This window comes from Rhinopithecus roxellana, chromosome 12 (assembly GCF_007565055.1).
Source record: "Rhinopithecus roxellana isolate Shanxi Qingling chromosome 12, ASM756505v1, whole genome shotgun sequence".
NCBI lineage: Eukaryota > Metazoa > Chordata > Mammalia > Primates > Cercopithecidae > Rhinopithecus > Rhinopithecus roxellana.
This window is the reverse complement of record NC_044560.1, coordinates 54,817,299-54,835,687: the sequence shown is the minus strand read 5'-3', so window position 1 is coordinate 54,835,687 and position 18,389 is coordinate 54,817,299. Positions and strand designations below refer to the sequence as shown.

The following is an 18,389-nucleotide window of genomic DNA, read 5'->3' as shown; positions in this document are numbered from 1 at the left end:
GTTTCCTTATCTGTAAAATGTGATAATAGGAGTTATGAGCATTAAATGTGAAAAGTGATTTTTGAACTGTTCTGTACACATATTAGGATCCAGACCCCATGTTTCTAAAATGCCATAAGGAGTTAAAAGGCAGTCTAAAAACAAAAAAAAAAATATGAACCGTTATACTGATTTATTATTCTTGGTCTTCGTTTCCTGGTTGGTAAAGTACAGGGCCCAGTACCCGTTGCTTAGTTCAGGCCAGTTTCCTGTTATAATGGCAAATATTACCACCCGGCAGGGGTTGTGAATGAGGTCCCTGTCACAAAGCACATGGCCTTGTTCCTTAATTGCCAGGGTGGAATTAATTTGCTCTTCCTGTTTCTCTTGTGAAGTAGATGTCCTTGAATTTCAGTTGATTAATGGAGGCCTCTGAGCAGAGTGCTCCAGCCTCTCTTGCTTTTAATCCTTATGCAATGTAAGGCTCTAATTTGATAATTTTGCTGTTTTTTAGATGGATCACCTACTGGTTGAAAATATTGAGCGGGAAACGTTTCATCTCTGCTCCCGCCTCATTAATGGGCCGTACCGGCGGACGGTGAGAGCCCTGGTCTTCACATTAAAGCACCGAGCTGAAATCCGGGCTCAGGTGAAGAACGGCTCGCTGCCAGTCGGCACGTTTGTACAGACCCACAAAAAGTGACCTGAGGACGGTTCCAGCCCTGGGCCAGGCAGAGAAGAAAATGGGCCTCTCTCTGCCGTTCAAAGACGCTTTTGAGTTTGGGTGATGGCTGATGCTGGCTGTGCTGGATTTTCCCATGGTGCCATTCCTTTGCAGACAGAGGATTCGGAGAGCCCTAGGAGACAGGCCTGCAGGAATGTGCTTCATTAACTGGAGTGCGCTGGTGCTGCCTAACAGAACGCACACTGGCTGTCACTAGGAAGCGCCATACGGTTGCTATCACCCAACATGGTGAAAGGGTGATGGATTTCACTGTGAGTATGCCAAGGACACCTCTAAACTTCCCCCTGTCAGGCAGATGAAGTTACTACTTTATTTCACCACCCTGCAGGTAACTGAAACTCAATTACCGCTGCTGCTCACTCGGTTCCATCCCCCTGAGTTTAGATAGCTCTGGTGCCTCTCAGAACTCCCCTGTCTGTTCTCTTTGCTCTACCCCAGGGGTGAGCCTGCCAGAGCCAGCCGACTACCCCTTCTTCCCAGAGCTCACTTATCTGAACGTTTCAGCTCTCCCTGGAAGACCTTCTGCGTTGGTCTCCAGAGCCCCCATGCTGAGGCTACTAATGAGGAACTGGCCCGAAGCCTCCCACACCTCCGGGTTTATTTGAATACGCTGGCGCTCTCAGTTTAGGGCTCTGTAGAAGATACATAATGAAATTTCTCTTGAAATGAATTACTGCAGTAGAAAAAAGCACATACATATATATGTTAAAGTGAAATATCTCTACACAGGCCTGTTTTAACAATTATGTAAATAATACTTGTTTTTTTAAAAGTAATAATAAGCTGGGACTTTTTTTTTCTCAAACAAAAGGTGGAGTTTGTTCACTGAAGAGTGTTTGGGGTTGAGAAAGGGTACAGTTGGTGAAATTAAAAAATGATGGAACAAGGATTTGAGGAAGGTAGAAGACTCAAGGAAGTGGGGATTAGATTAGGGGATACTGGAGCACGTTTGTAATCTGAAAGGAAGGAGCTGGTAGAAAGGGAGAGATTTAAAATCCAAAAAAAAAAAATAAAGAGTTGAAAAACAAGGGGAGAAGGGACGGGACTAACATTATTGCCTAACTTCTAAGTGCTAGGCACTTCTCCTAAGACAATTTATTAACATTTACATGGATCAAAAACAAGGGGAGAAGGGACGACACTAACATTATTGCCTACCTTCTAAATGCTAGGTACTTTTCCTAAGACAGTTTATTAACATTTACCTGGATCTTTATATAGTTTTGTAAAAATCTTGCTGACTTCTCTTACCCATTGTATTAAGTAGGTATTGTTGTTTTCATTTTTTAGATTTGTTTGTTTATTTAGCAACCATTTCCCGAGCATCTATTCTGTGGGGTAGGTGTATACTGAGCACTAGTTACAAATGGGAGCCTGAGGCTCACTGAGCAGAAACATCACCTTCAATTTCCCACTGCTAGTAACTATTGGAGCTAGAATAATAATAATCGAGCATTTACCCTGGGCCCAGCACTGTGGTAACCATTTTACAAAAAGAGAATACCCAGTTAAAGATGAGAAAAGTAAGGCTCAGAAAGGTATAGTAACTTACTCAAGGTCACACAGATAGTGAATGACAGATCTAAGATTCAAAATCCCGGTCTATTTGACTGTATATGGTTCCCTTGGATGATTTCATCCACTCTCATGTTTTCAAGCATCGTTTACATGCTGATGACATTCCAGTTTGTATCTTCAGCCCAGACCAGTCCCCTGACTTTCAGATGATATTTCCTAGATGCCCCATAGACATCTCAAATATAACATGTCTTCTCTCCATTGGCAGTACCAGCAAGCCAGACGGTCCAGCTAGGAACTCAAGGGGTCAGCCTAGACCTCCCATCTCCTACTCTGAGCCAACCAAGTCCTAGTGGTTTGATTAGGTTGGTGCAAAAGTAATTGTGGTTTTTGCCATTACTTCTAATGTATTACTTCTTTGCATTTGCTGTTCCAGTTGCAATGCTCTTTCCCCAGACATCTGCATGTTCTTGTCCTCATTTGATTTAGGTCTCTCTTTCCCTTATCAAAAAGGCCTTTGCTGACTACCCTAAATACAATAGCACTCCCCCCTAACTATTCTTTAATGCTGTACCTGGCTTTATTTTTCTTCAGAATATTTATTACTCTTTAACATAGTTATTTATTTCTTTATTGTCTATCTCCCCACTCCCAGAATGTAAGCTTCATGAAAGCAGAGTCTTTGTTCTGTTCCCTGCTATATCTCCAGCATCTGGAACAGAGCCTGGGACAAGCTAGGTCTCCATAACTATTTACTGGACAGTTGAGTAACTGATTGTTGGTGTACAGGATAAGCATCTAATTCTATCAGGGAGTGCTTCCTGGAGGAGCTGATACCTGTGTTCAGTCTTAAAGGGCAGGAGTTTGGATAGGGGAATGTTAGTTAATAGAATGAAAATTTCAAAATTAAAGGGCAGGAGTAATTAATTGGGTGGTTGAGATGTATGCCTGGCAGAGCAAGCAGAGTATGGGAAAACCCAGAGGTGGAGATATCTGGAAAGTGATTGGTATGGCTGGAGTAGAGGACACTGGCAGGAGAGTAGCCTGAGATGAGGCAGGAGAGGAAGGCAAGGACCAGGGCCAGGTCTGAAGGGTCTTGAGCATCAGGAGAAGGTGTTAGACTGATTCAAAGCAGGAACTGCTCAGTTTTGTGTTAATAGGCTATGTGGAAGAGAAGCCGGGATAGGGAGACTGGAAGTAGCAAGCCTCATGTTTAAAGAACCAAAGAGTTCTGCTAACTTAGGAACCCAGAGTAAGTTGAAAACAAATTGCTCTCTGGCTGAAAGCCTTCAGTGGTGATAGTTGGAAAGCAGAATGATTGCAGAGATGTGCTTTGGAGATTTGGAAAGCAGGCTGTGTTATTTGTGGCTGTTTTCTCCTTGATGCATGTGCAGAATTTCCATGAACGCTAATGGAGCTATTCTGAGCATTTGCTGAAGGGAAGGAAGCTTGCAGACATCCCTCCCAATCTTGCCCACACACCGAGAAGTACCTCGGAGCTACAGTCTGTTAAAAATGAGAAGGTTGAGGCCGGGCACATTGATTCATGCCTATAATCCCAGCACTTTGGGAGGTCGAGGCAGGCAGATCACCTGAGATCAGAAGTTTGAAAACAGCCTGGCCAACATGGTGAAAACCCGGCTCTACTAAAAATACAAAAATTAGCCAGATGTGGTAGCAGGCGCCTGTAATCCCAGCTACTTGGGAGGCTGAGGCAGAAGAATCGCTTGAACCTGGGAGACGGAGGCTGCAGTGAACCAAGATTGTACCACTGCACTCCAGCCTGAGCAACAGAGTGAGACTCTATCTCAAAAAAGAAAAGAAAAGAAAAGAAAAGGTTGCCCCTGAAATGGGGTGAGAATAGTTCCTGAGACCTCTCAGGAGGTGTGAATATGTCTTATAAGCATGTTCAGTTGCTGGGGGAAATGTGGGAAAGTAAATACCATTTGTGTCTGCTCTAACAGCTTATTGATGCTTTTCTTGTAGTGGTTAATTTGGAGGTCCTGGTCGGGCGTGGTAGCTCACACCTGTAATCCCAGCACTTTGGGAGGCTGAGGCAGGTGGATCACTTGAGATCAGGAGTTTGAAACCAGCCTGGCCAACATGGTGAAACCTTGCCTATACTAAAAATACAAAAGTTAGCCAGATGTGGTGGCAGGCACCTGTAATCCCAGCACTTGAGAGGCTGAGGCAGGAGAATTGCTTGAACCCGGGAGGCAGAGGTTGCAGTGAGCTGAGATGGCGCCACTACACTCCAGCCTGGGTGACGGAGCGAGACTCAGTCTTAAAAATAAAATAAAAATAAATAAATAAAATTGGAGGTCTTGGTCCTTCGTGTAGGGACTCAGTCTCTGTATTTTCATTCATTCATTCAACAAACAAATGTTGCCCATCTTCTGTGTGCCAAGGACTAGACTGGCACTGGGGACACAACAATAAAGGAGAGATAATTTCCTCTTAGTCTGGTGAGGCAGATAGACACATAACTAAATAAATAGAGTATGGCATATTGGGTGGTAACTATAGACATAAAAATATTGAGAAAATGGGGAAAGAAATGAATAACACCACTCAGAGGAAGAATCTTCACAGAGGAGTTCATATTTGAACCAAAGCCAGAAGGACGGGTAGGAGTTCTTAGCAGAAGGCTCAGTCTATGTGAAAGCACAGAAGCGTAAGGTGTATGGCTAGTTTCAGTAAAGGAAAATAATATGAGGTGGCTGAAGCATAAGGTTCTTAGGAATGGTAGTGAGAAATTGGGCAAAAAAAGTAACCAAGGCCTTGGAGGCCTTATCAACGAGTTTGGACTTTGGCCTTCAGATAATGGGAGACCATGAGAAGTTTTTGAGGAGATGAGGGACCTAATCAGGTGTGTGTTTTAGAAAGATTTAAAAAAAAAAAAAAAAAACCCAACAGATATTTTAAGAAAATTTTAAACATTCAAAAGAAACCCAACAATTTAAGGCAAAGGAAAGAAACACTTGAGATTCAGTAAATTAGAGGGTTTTTTTTTTTTTTTTTTTTTTTAACAAATGAAGTTTAAAGTTGCCCAAACAGATATCATTAGAGAATCTCAGGTTTGAAAAGTGGCAGGAGGCCCAGATAATGCATTTACTGTGTTCTGTGGTGAAGGAACAGGCAGCTGGCCTTATCATTTATAGAATATCAGGTTCTTAAACTTGTGCCTGTCAACCTTGGTTTTCTTTTGCTGTAGCCTCAGGCCTCAGAGCCTTACTCTGAGATCGGTAATGTGTTTTGAATGTGTTTATCACAGCCAGATGGGGCAAGGGCTCAGTTTGTTACTGCCCATTATTGCAAGGGAAGGGAGTCCATCCAGAAAACAAAGCTTTGGGAGTTCAGTTAGTTGGGTGACACTGCCCTGGTATCAAAGGAAAGATGGTTTGATTGGATACATTGTATTTTCTTTGAATCAACCAAAATGATACAATTACTGTCAGGATGGACTTACTCATAACCTGGGGAGGTTGGTTTCAAGATCCAGGAAGATCAAAACATCCAATCAAATGCTGTTTTTTAATGTTGATAAAATCATTCTTTCAACATGCATTTGTTGAGTTCTTACGTGTCAGGTATTAGGGTCCCAGGGATAGAGAAGACATAATCTTTGGCCTCAAGAAGCTTACAGTCTAGTGAAGGAGAAGACAATAAACAGACTATTTTTACTATTTATTTTTATTTTGGGAGGGAGTCAGGGTCTCACTCTGTGTCACCCAAGATGCAGTACAGTGGTGCAATTACAGCTCACTGCAGCTTTGACCTCCCAGGTTCAAGCAAGCCTCTTACCTCAAGCCTCCCAAGTGGCTGGGACTGTAGGTGTGTGCCACCATACCTGGCTAATTTTTTATTAGCCAGGTTGACACCATGTTGACCAGGCTTCTCTTGAACTCCTGGTCTTGAGTGAGCCTCCTGCCTTGGCCTCCCAAGGTGTTGGCATTACAGGCATGAGTCACTGTGCCTTGCCCAGACCATTTTTGAAAACATAAATGGGCAGGGTGCAGTGAGATTTTTAGGGGCCAATGGTCTGGGATGTGGCAGGGACATTCTCTTGAAAGTGAAAGACAATTATTGCATCTCACTCCAACCATTAAGAAGAAAACATAATGCCTGGGAACCCTCTTTAGGTTTTGGAGACAGCATATCCCACACCTAGGAATACTGCTCCATCCATGTACTGGAGACACAGAAAGTTGTCAGTTTTGATTGGGCCCAGAGCAGGAAAGGGCTCAGCAGAAGCTCCAGGCTATAGCACAAGTGGCCATACTTTGTGGGACGGATGAGCTGGCAGAGCCCAAAGTACCTGAGGTGTCTGTGGTGGGAACAGATGCCTGCCAAGTTTATGACAAGACCCTACAGGAGAATCACAATGTAGACACCTGGGGTTCTGGAGCAGGGCCATGCCATCTGTAGCCAAGAATTGTATACTTCTTAAGAAACAACTCTTGATACTACAGGGTTCTGGTAGAGACAGACCATCAGACCATGGATCATTAAGTTGACCATGTGACCAAAGCTGTTCATCATGAGCTGGATTTTGCCATATCCACTGAGTCATAAGGTCAGGCAAAGCCAGCAGCAATTCCTAAGATAGAAATAGTATGACTGGGGTTGGGCATAGCAGGGCCAGAGGGCAGAAGATAGTTACATGACCAGGTGACCCAGACATCAATGTCATCCACTCCCTTTGCACCAGTACCTGCCTGTCCCTCATTTCACACCTTTGGCTGCCTGGGAGCTCTTTATATCCAGCTGATGGAAGAGAAAAGAAGCCAAGCCTTGTCCTTAGATAGGTCAGTTCAGTGTGTGTGAGCAAGACAAAAAGAGACCGTGGCTGCACTGCAACCCCACACAGGGGCATCCTTGAAAGACAGCAGAGTGGGGAGTCCTTCTAGTGGGCATAGCTTGTGGATCATGCACCTAGCCATCCACTGTATGTGGAAAGAGAAGGAGCCTGAGCTTAGACTATACATGGATCTCATGGGCAGTGGTGAATGGCTTGGCTGGTTGGTAAGGGGTCTGAAAGGAATAAGATTGGAAAATTGGAAACAAGGAGCCTGTGGTGGAGGCTTGGACATATGGGAGCGGGCACCAAGTGTGAAGATCATTGTATTCCATGTAAACACCGGCCAGAGAGGACATACAATGGAGAAGCACTAAACAACCATGTACACACAGTTGACATCAACCAGTCTTTATCTGAGGCCACCCCAGAGCTGACACAATGGGTGTATAAACAGCATCCATGGTGGTATAGTAGTCCGTTTTCACACTGCTATAAAGATACTACCTGAGACTGGGTAATTTAAAAAGGAAAGAGGTTTCATTGACTCACATTTCTACATGACTAGGGAGGCATCAGGAAGCTTACAATGATGGCAGAAGGCAAAGGGGAAGCAGGCATTTTCACAAGATAGCAAGAGAGAGAGAGAGAGAAAGAGTGCAAAGGGGGAACTGCCAAACACTTTTAAAACATCGGATCTCTTGAGAAGTCACTCACTATCATGACAACAGCATGGGGGAAACTGCCCCCATGATCCAGTCACTTCCCACCATGTCCCTCCCTCAACACATGGGGATTATAATTCAAGTTGAGATTTGGGTGGAGACACAGCGCCAAACCATATCAGATGGTATAGCATGGCTCCCACTCACCAAGATTGATCTAGCTATTGCTGCTGCTGAGTGTTCGGCCTGCCAGTAACAGAGACCGACTCTGAACCTAGATATAGCTCTATCCCTTGAGAACAACCAGCAGCCACTTGGGAAGTTGACTGTATTAAACCCTGTCCACCCTGGAAAGAGCTGTGATGCATTTTCCCTGGAATACACGTATATTCCAGATACGAGTTCGTCTTCACTGCTTGTAGAGCTTCATCCAGCACAACTCTCAAAGATCTCATAGAATGTTTAATCTACTGGGTTAGATTATGGGATCTACAGATTATGGGATAGTCATACAGGATCCCATATGATAAGGAGGTGCAGCAGTGGGTCCATGGTGACAGGGTCCACTTGTCATTTCATCTACTGCACTATTCTGAAGCTGCCAGCTTGGAACTGTCTGTCGAAGGCACAGCTGGGGAACCAGCTCAGAAACCCTGAGACAATAGCTACCATCCTCCAGGATGCAGCACATGTTTGAAATCAAAGACCGTTACATGATGCTTTGTCTCCAATGGGTAGAATACATGGGTCTGGGAACGAAGAAATGAAAGCAGGAGTACTCTCTCTTACCATCACTTCTAGTGACCCACTTGGACATTTGTGCCTCCTGTTCTCACAGTTCTGGGCTCTGCAGGTTTAGAGGTTTTGAGTCACAAAGGAGGAACACTTCCACTAAAAGAAACATCAAGATTACTATGAACTATTAGCTGTGACTGCACCCAGGCACTTGAGCTCCTCGTGTCAAGAGACTGCTAGGCAAGAACAGTCACCATTTGAGGGATAATTAACCCTGATCATCACGAGGAGGTACAGCTGCTGTTAAGCAATGGAGGGTAGGGAGGTATATCTTTGGTACTCAGTTGATTCACGTGGAGACTTCTTGGTATTTCTTTGCCCAATATTGTTTTTTTCTTTTTTGGGGATGGAGTCTCAGTCACCCAGGCTGGAGTGCAGTGGCACCATCTCGGCTCACCGCAATGTCTCCCTCCTAGGTTCAAGCTATTCTCCTGCCTCAGCCTCCCGAGTAACTGGGATTACAGGCGTGCGCCACCATGCCAAGCTGATTTTTGTATTTTTAGTAGAGAAGGAATTTCGCCATGTTGGCCAGACTAGTTTCGAGCTTCTGGCCTCAAGCGATCCACCTGCCTCAGCTCCCCAGAGTGCTGGGATTACAGGCGTGAGCCACTGTGCCTGGCCCCTTGCCCAGTATTTATAAAATAATTATACAAGCGCCCAGGCCGTGACCTGAGCAGGATATGCTGACTTCAGGCTCAGCCCCCTCAGGTCTGAGGGTCTAAATCATGCCTCCGTGGAAGTGACGGAGACCAGAACACGTGCTGGCTGAGGGTAAGGGGGATCTAGAATGGATAGTAGAAGAGGGAGATGATGAGTATCAGTTGTGGCCTCAAGACCAGTCAGTGATGGGGTTTGTAGTTTGTCCAACTTCCTTTCCTAAGTTTCCCCCAGGAAAGGAGGCCCACTAGAACTTAAACCAAGAGGTATTGCTGAGCAGCACAAGTGTGGGCTGTAGTGGATGCCATCCTGTGCTGCCCAGATCCCCCACCATCATGCTTGCTGGGCCTCTTCCCGCAGCTATTGGGAGTGCTCTCAGCCAGCAGCCCTCAGCTGTCAGCCCCCTGGGAATTTTCCTCAATGGAAGAGCTACCTCACTGATATACCCCTTTCCCAGGCAGGTTAGTTCAAGGTTATGAAGACCTGGCCCCACTGCCTCAACTTGACAACTCTAAAGAGCCATCCCAGCTTCAAGAGCCTCCCATGGGACTGGCTGAGGTCTTCATACAGCATCGGAGCCCAATTTATCTCTCTGCCCAATCCTGCTTCCTTTCCTGCCCCCTTCCCAAGAGCAATCCCGGATAAACTTCCTGCATGCTAATCTCCATATCAGAGTCTACTTTCCAAGGAAGTGGGCCTATAACATAGCTCTTCTAGTTTTCGGTGACAACTCTAGAACAGGGGTCAGCAAACTTTTTTTATTTGTTTTGAAACGGAGTCTCACTCTGTCACCAGGCTGGAGTGCAGTGGCACGATCTTGGCTCACTGCAACCTCCGCCTCCCAGGTTCAAGCGATTCTCCTGCTTCAGCCTCCCAAGTAGCTGGGACTACCACGCCACCACGCCCAGCTAATTTTTGTATTTTTCGTAGAGACGGGGTTTCACCATATCGGCCAGGATGGTCTCGATCTCTTGACCTCGTGATCCGCCCTCCTCGGCCTCCCAAAGTACTGGGATTACAGACGTGAGCCACTGCACCCAGCCAGCAAACTTTTTTAAAGGAACAGATAGTAAATATTTTATGAGCCATACGGTCTCTGTCACAACTATTCAATCTGTTATTGTAGTACAAAAGCAGCTGTGGACAGTATGTAAATAAATGAATGTGGCTGTATTCCAATAAAACTTTATTTACAAAAACAGGTTGTGGCCTGCATTTGGTTCATGGGCCTTAGCATGCCAAAGCATGCTCTAGAGAAATACTTTTACATGTGTCCAAAAGAGGCATGTACAAAGATTTTAATTGCAGCGTGGTTTGTAACAGCAAAATTTTAGAAACGGTCTAAATGCACATTTAAAAAAGAATGGTTAAATTGTACATCTAGAATGGTTAAATTGTATATCCAGATTTTGGAATACTGTGCAGTGGATAAAAAGAATGAGTTTAGGTCTGTATAACAGCACTGTCTAATAGAAATATAATGCAAACCACATACATATTTTTTAATTTTCCAGTAGCCACATAAAAAATGTAAAAGGAAACAAATGAAATTAATTTTAATAATATATTTTGAGTCCAATATGCCACAAATATTACTTTGACATGTAATCAATATAAAAAATTACTGAGACATTTTATGTTTTTTGTACTAAGCCTCTGAAATGTGGTGCGTATTTTACTCTTACAGTGCATCTCAGTTTGGGCTAATTACATTTTCAAGTGCTTGTAGCCTCATGTGGCTAGTGGCTACTGTGTTGGACCATGCAAATCTGTGAGTACTGACATGGGAACATCACTGAGACATACTGTTAAGTGAAAAAAGGAAGTTGCAGTACCATATGTACACTATGAACTATTTATGTAAGGGAAAAAAACTATTTCCGTAGAAACATATTGAGAAAAAGAAAAAAAAAGAGATGTGTACAGATGTATACCCAATTTAGAGAGACGTTTTGGATGGGGTGAGGGGTTTTTGGTCAGGAGGGACTCACTCTCCTTGCCTGATTTTTTTTTAAATAAATTTTTTATTTTGGAGTGATTTTAGATACACAAAAAGTGACAAAAATACAGAGTTCCTGTATGTCCCTCACCCAGTTTCCACCATTGTTAACTTCTTATACTAGTATGATACATCTGTCAAAATTAAAAGTCCACTGTTGGTATACCACTATTACCAAACTCCAGACTTCACTCAGACTTTGCCAGTCTTCCCACCCATGTCCTCTTTCTGTTTCAGGATTCAGTCCAGGATCCCAGGCTGCACTCAGTCATCCTGTCTATCCTGTCTCCTCTGCTCTGTGACAGTTTCTCCGGCTTCCCTTGTTTCCCATGACCTTGACAGTCTTGAGCAGTACCGGTCAGGTATTTCGTAGACTGTCCCTCAGTCTGGGTTTGTCTGAGGATTTCTCTATGACCAAGTGGGAGTTCAGGGTTTTGGGGAAGAATACCACTGAGAGGAAGCGCCCATCTCATCACATCACACCAGGGGGCACATGGCTTCCACAGGACTGGTGACTGGTGCTACTAGCCTTGAGTGCTTGATTACATTCGCGTTTGCCAGATCTTCCCACTATGAAGTTGTCATTTTTCCCTTTCCATATTTTATTTTTTGGAGGCAAGTCACCAAATCTAGACCTCACTCAAAGGTTAGGGGCTGGGGGCGAATTAAACTCCACCTCCCGGAGAGCGGAGCACCTACCTATATAATTTGGAAGTTTTTTTTAAGGAAGATTTGTCCCTTCTTTGTCATTTAATTTTTTTTTTTTTTTTTTTGAGACGGAGTCTCGCTCTGTCGCCCAGGCTGGAGTGAGTGCAGTGGCCGGATCTCAGCTCACTGCAAGCTCCGCCTCCCAGGTTCCCGCCATTCTCCCGCCTCAGCCTCCCGAGTAGCTGGGACTACAGGCGCCCGCCACCTCGCCCGGCTAGTTTTTTGTATTTTTTAGTAGAGACGGGGTTTCACCGTGTTAGCCAGGATGGTCTCGATCTCCTGACCTCGTGATCCGCCCGTCTCGGCCTCCCAAAGTGCTGGGATTACAGGCTTGAGCCATCGCGCCCGGCCTTTTTTTTGATTATTTATTAATATATCAACATGGACTCATATTTATTTTATGCATCGGTTTGTAATCAGATTTTTTTCATAGTGAACATAAATTCATATATTTTTAATGCAGAAAACATACAAAAACCACACTGTGTGAGAAACAAGCTCTTATGATTGGCAAGTATTTTTCCCCCACCGCTTTTCATGTCTGCCTTTGAGTAGGATAATCATTAGCTTATTGCTGTTCAACCGTAGACATGCTATTTCAACTCTCCAGACCTCAATTTCCCCATCTAAGTAAGAGAATGTTTCGTGATATGGTCTCGGAGGTGAAGAAGGGGATGGTGTTTGTATGTTTGTAAGTGTCTACATATTTTGTTGCCTATGAATAGACCCTTAGTCCTTAATGGTTATCTTCTTTTATTTATGTGGAAAATGAACTCAGAGCTAATAGCCCTTGAGAACATCCTGTAAACATAATCAATATTTATATCACCCATTACAACCCCAAAGGGTTCGCCTTCCTTGCTCTTTCACCCCTTTAAGTGGGATTAAGTTTTCCTTTTATTCCTCAGCTTTTTCTCCAGCAGCTGAAGGCTAACATGAGGCCTAGCATTCCCAGTCCTGCTGACTTATTTGGCCTCATTCTTGTGCCTCTCATCTAGCTATGCACAGCCACACGGATGTCCTTATCACCCTGCATCATCCCCAAATTCATATGTTGAAGTCCTAACCCCCAGTACCCCAGAATGTGACTGTGTTTGGAGATAGGGCCTTTACAGAGGTAGTTAAGGTAACATGAGATCATATGGGTGAGCCCTAATCCAGTATGACTGGTGTCCTTATAAGAAGAGATTAGGATGCAGACAACACACAGACTATGTGAGGACACAGCAAGAATGTGGTCATCTACAAGCCAAGGAGAGAGGCCTCAGAAGAAACCAAACCCACTGACACCTTGATCTTGGACATCTAGTCTCTAGAATTGTGACAAAATCTGTTGTTTAAGCCATCCAGTCTGTGGTACTTTGTTATGACAGCCCTAGTAGAAGCTAATACACATGACCATGAATGAAAATGCTTCCTGAATACCTCCCTCCTCTATGCCAGGCCCGGTGACAGGTCCCAGGCCACAGAGATGAACCAGACAGGGGCTCACAGTCCAATAAGGAGCCAAGTCATCCATCTATTGCAATCTGACATACCAGGGGCTGAGTGGGAGATGGTGGGAGCACAGTGGAGGGACCACTGAACCATGCCTGTAGAGGGGCCTTGCCCGGAGGGTATCAGGAAAGGTTTAGCATAAATGCTGACTTATGAGCTGGGTTTGAGAGGTTTAAAGGAGTTTCCCAGGTAGTGAATGGCATTCCAGGTACAAGGAAAGGTATGTGCAAACATGGAAGCTAGAAGGACGTCAAAGAACAAGAGTAAGTGTGATGTGGATGGAGCCAAAGTGCAGCAGGAGGAAGAATTGCCTGAAGTGAGCCTGGAGAAGGAGGTAGGGGCCAGTATATGGGTGGCCTGAGTGCTGGGCTGGGAATTTTTACCTGGAGAACTTAAAAGGTTTTGAGGTGAGGAAACTCCTAAGTAAAATTATGGTTACATGTATCAGGGGCTTACCGCGTAGGTAACTATTTGTTAACCAGCAAATATGGAGCACCTATAGCACATCAGGCGTTTGTTATCTGTTTCCCTCTCCACCTGAATGTGAACTTCTCCAGGGAAGGGACTGTGTCTGATTTATTTCTGTGTTCCCAGAAGAGTCTGGTACAGATCAGGGGCTCTATACACATGCACTGAATGAGTACATAACAGCCCAGGCAGGAGGCCAAACCCTCCCTCAGCATGTCTTCATGGTTCTGAAGTTGGTGCTGGGTCAGTACATCTCTATATGTGCAAGAGCCCTGTTCCCTCCCGCCTGATGTAGAGAGCAAAGTTCCCAAAGAAGCACTAAAGGTTGAATTACTTCAGAGCCAGAAAAACACATAGCCTGTGGCAGGTTTACCTCTGAGATAAGCAGCCCACATGGCATGGAAATGACTTGAGGCCAGCTCACAAAAGAGAAGCATCCAGCATTGCCACAGGGGCCTCCAGGCCAGGACTTCACCAGACCACATAGGGGAGGCTGTGTCAGAGGGAAATCAAAATCATCAAAGCCTCAACCACCAGGTAGTGAACTCCTGTACAGGCTAGAGACTGTGCTGGGTACTCTGTGCAGTTTGCCTTAGTCTCCCAAATGTGACCCCACCCCTTAATCTTCTCTCCATCCCCTTATGCCTGACCCTCTTACCCAGTCTTCTTGGGAGCCCCTTGTCCCTCCTCTAATCAATTCTACACTCAGCAGCCAGAGTGAATGTCTAGAATATACTGCAGGTCATGTCACTCCCCTGCTCAAAACCCTTCAATGGGTCTGGGTGTGGTGGCTCATGCCTATTATCCCAGCACTTTAGGAAGCCGAGGTGGGAGGATCGCTTGAGCCCAGGAGTTTGAGACCAGCCTGGGCAACATAGTGAGATCTCTTTATCTCTTCACAAAAGAAGAAAAATAGCCAGATGTGGTGGCATACACCTGTGGTCCCAGCTACTTGGGAGGCTGAAGTGGGAGGATTGCCTGAGCCTGGGAAGTTGAGGCTACAGTGAGCCATAATTGCACCACTGCACTCCAGCCTGGGCAACAGAGCATAACCTTGTCTCAAAAAACAAACAAAAAAAAGCAAAACAAACAAACAAACGAAAAACCTTCCAATGGCTCCGATCACCCTAAGAATAAAACAAAAGTCCTTACAGTGGCCTACAAGATCCTCCATGTTCTGGCCTCTGGCACCATCTCCATCTTTGTCCTACCTCTGGCTCTAGCCTCTTTGGTCTTCTGTCCCTCAAACTCCCCAACTATACCCCTTCCTTGGGGCATCTGCATACACTCTTCCCTCTGCCCAGCATACTCTGATTACCCTGAGGTGACTTCTTGTCCTTCAGTTCTTACCTCCTGAGAGAGGCCTACCCTGGACACCCTCTCTAATTAGGCCCAAACCCCCAAGTCACTCTTTGACACATCAGTGCTTTTTTTCTTCATAGGACTTAAAACCATCAGAAGTTACCATATGTACTTCTTTATTCCCTTGCTAATTTTTTTGCTTCTCCCACCAGAACTCTTCCTGGGAGCAGCGACCTTGTCCGTCTCTCCTTCACTGGACCTCCCCAGTGCCTGGCACAGGGCTTGGCCCCGAGCAGGGCTCCATGCATATGTGCTCATGAACGGATGGCACCGTCCCCCCCATGCCTCCAGGCTGGCCTCTGATAGTCCACGCAGCCGAGCAGACAGTCTGGGCTCCATGGGAAAAGCTAATCCCAAGCGTGTGGACCGACAGATGGTGTGGAGCCCAGAGCTGAGGTGCAGCTTTTATTAGTCTGAGTTGCTTTTGCTTGGAATAGGATTAGCATAAGTACCATCCCAGGCAAGTGGATAAGGTAAGGCTCTGTTAGTTACATTCAGATTTTGTTTCTCGGCCACAATCCTGGGCCAGACTTCTGCTGGGTCAGTCCAATTCATGCCTAAGGGTGCTACTCAATAAGGTCAACTGGAGTGGCCAGTCCCCTCTCCACATTGACCTCTACAGTGGCCTGTCCACCTCCTAAGTCCAACCTTCCCACACCAGGCAGAAAGCTTTTTACTGGCTCCATTGCCCCCGGGTGAGGCCTGAACACTTTGTGATGATGAAGATGAAGATATGATGATGGTAGCTATCACACAGCTCTCCCATGTAACCCTCACGACAACCCTGCAAGGCAGACAGCATCACCATCCTCATTTGGCAAATGAAAAGCTGATGGCTCAGAGAGGTTAAATGACTTGCCCAAGGTGACTCAGCCAGTAGGCCACAGACAGGCTCCAAATCCCAGTCTGGACCGATTGGACGGGCATTCCCGGGTGGGCCAGCCTCCCTCTCTGGCAAGGCTGTCATGCTCCCCCAGTGCTCTGGCTTCAGTTTTGGCTGGATCAGTGAGGAGCCAAGTCAAAGATCAAGTCAGAGAAACTCATGTTGTCTGGCTAAGAAGTATCACTTCCCATAGTCACTTTCTCTTCAGCTCCATTAAGGAGGTATCACTTTCTCTTCAGCTCCATTAAGGAGTATTTAACTTTTGGAAGGAGTCATTTTCCACAAAGAAACAGTTCTTCAAAATCACTGAGGGTCGGGCTCAGTGGCTCACACCTGTATTCCCAGCACTTCAGGAGGCCAAGATGGGCAGATCACTTGAGCTTAAGAGTTCAAGACCAGCCTGGGCAACATGGCAAAACCCCAATTCTACAAAAAAAAGTAGCCAGGCATGGTGGCATGCACCTGTAGTCCCAGCTACTAGGGAGGCTGAGGTGGGAGAATTGCTTGAGCCAGGAGGTTGAGGCTGTAGTGAGCTAGTATGGCGCCACTACACTCCAGGCTGGGCGACAGGGACTCTGTCTCAAACAACAAAATCACTGTGTAATAATGTGGATAATAACAATAAAAGCTAACATTTATGGAGTATTTATTAAGTGCCAAGACTATGCTCAGTGCTTTTCACCCATTATCTCATTGTTTGAAATTTCAATAATTTATGTGAATAAAGGAATTCTGCATATGTGATTTTTTTTAAATAAGAGATTACAAAAAGGCGAAGAGGGAAAAGTAAGTCTTCCTGCCTCGTCTGCACTCCCATGCCCCTCTTCCCCTTCCCACAGACCACACTGTGACCAGTTCTTTTATCCTGCAGAGAGTCCATGAATGACCCTCGACAGCGCTTTGAGGTAGGTATTATTATTCCAGAGTTACACATTAGGAAACTGAGATTCTGAGACATGAAGTCACTTTCCCAGGGTCACACAACTTCAGGGCAAAGCTGGGAGTTCACCCCAGACGGGCTGACTGAAGCCCATGTGTTGAGGGTCACCTTGCCTCCCACAAAGAGGAGAGAACCAGAAAGTTGAGCTAAGAAGTGTGTGCTGGGCAGCCAGCTGGACTCGCTCACAAATAGGCTTTGGCTGCATACACTGGTCTTGAAGAATTCAAATTTGGGCCTCAGCAAACTGGCAAATTATAAGCTGTCGCAGACCATCTAGGTTATTGACAAAGAGTCAAAGCCGCAAATATTACAATCCTGAATCCTACCAGTCATCGTTCTTGCTGTTTCCTGCCTCCTTGCACCTCTATACCCTTGGTTGGTCATTTGCAGGCATCAGCTCAGACAAGCTGCTCAGTATAAAGAAGGTCATGGGAAGCAGAGGAGGCAGTGCACAGTTCTGCAGCTCTAACACCCGGGCTAGGCCTCAGCTCTGCCCTCTGCATGGCTGGGGCAGTCCTGTCCCTCTCCAAGCCTCAATGTCTTCACTTGGGAAATGGGAATCATTCTATCTAATCAAAAGGTTTCGAAACCCAAATGATGGTAATTAGCAAAACTCCATGCAAATGTAATGTAATTTTTTTTTTTTTTTTTGAGACGGAGTCTCATTGTGTCACCCAGGCTGGAGTGCAGTGGCGCGGTCTTGGCTCACTGCAACTTCCGCCTCCCGAGTTCAAGCAATTCTCTGCCTCAGCCTCCCGAGTAGCTGGGATTACAGGCATCTGCCACCATACCCAGCTAATTTTTGTATTTTTAGTAGAGACGGGGTTTCACCATTTTGCCCAGACTGGTCTTGAACTCCTGACCTCCTGATCCACCCGCCTCGACCTCCCAAAGTGCTGGGATTACAGGTGTGAGCCACTGCTCCCAGCTGCAAATGTAAATTTTTAATAACAATAAAGGAAAGTTGGAATAAACCTAGTAACCTCTGTGTGAAATAGGCTGGCTTACCTCACACCTGCTATCTGCTCACTTCCTTCCATTTCACCCACCAACCTGTATTTGTAAAATCGTTTACAGTTTACAAAATCCTTTTCATCCTGTTTCATTAGTCCTTTTCCAAGCCCTATGAGGCAGGAGGTTCCAAAGCTTCCTTATCCTGGTGCTCCACACTGCCTTCTCTCTGGTCATGACTGCCCAGGGGCAACGGGCTGGGGCTGGGCCCCCAAAGAGGGAACCCAGATTCCTTGACTCCTGGTCCTCTCTTCTCTGAACCTGAGCAATATCAACAGTGATATGCAGTTGATAATCACTCCCAGTTGACAGATCAGGAAACGGAGGCTCCAAAAGAAGAAGTGACTTGCCCAAGGTCACAGAG

General features: G+C 45.5%; 1 protein-coding gene across 3 annotated transcripts in view; it reads left to right on the top strand.

Annotated features, from left to right (window-relative positions):
* TCEANC2 (transcription elongation factor A N-terminal and central domain containing 2) overlaps window positions 1-16,496 on the top strand; it is a 61,022-nt gene extending 44,526 nt beyond the window's left edge. Inside the window, exons 5-6 of one of the 3 annotated variants that reach the window (XR_004052267.1) lie at window positions 494-975; window positions 15,344-16,496. Coding sequence is in view for 1 of the 3 variants with exons in the window: in XM_010372472.2 (XP_010370774.1) it covers window positions 494-682 (189 nt within the window). In the remaining 2 variants the exon portion in view is untranslated. Of the gene's footprint in view, window positions 1-493; window positions 1,501-3,636; window positions 3,901-15,343 lie in introns of those variants that run through there. The other 2 variants (XR_004052268.1, XM_010372472.2) reach the window with 2 other exon arrangements.
* The last annotated feature ends 1,893 nt before the right edge of the window (window positions 16,497-18,389 follow it).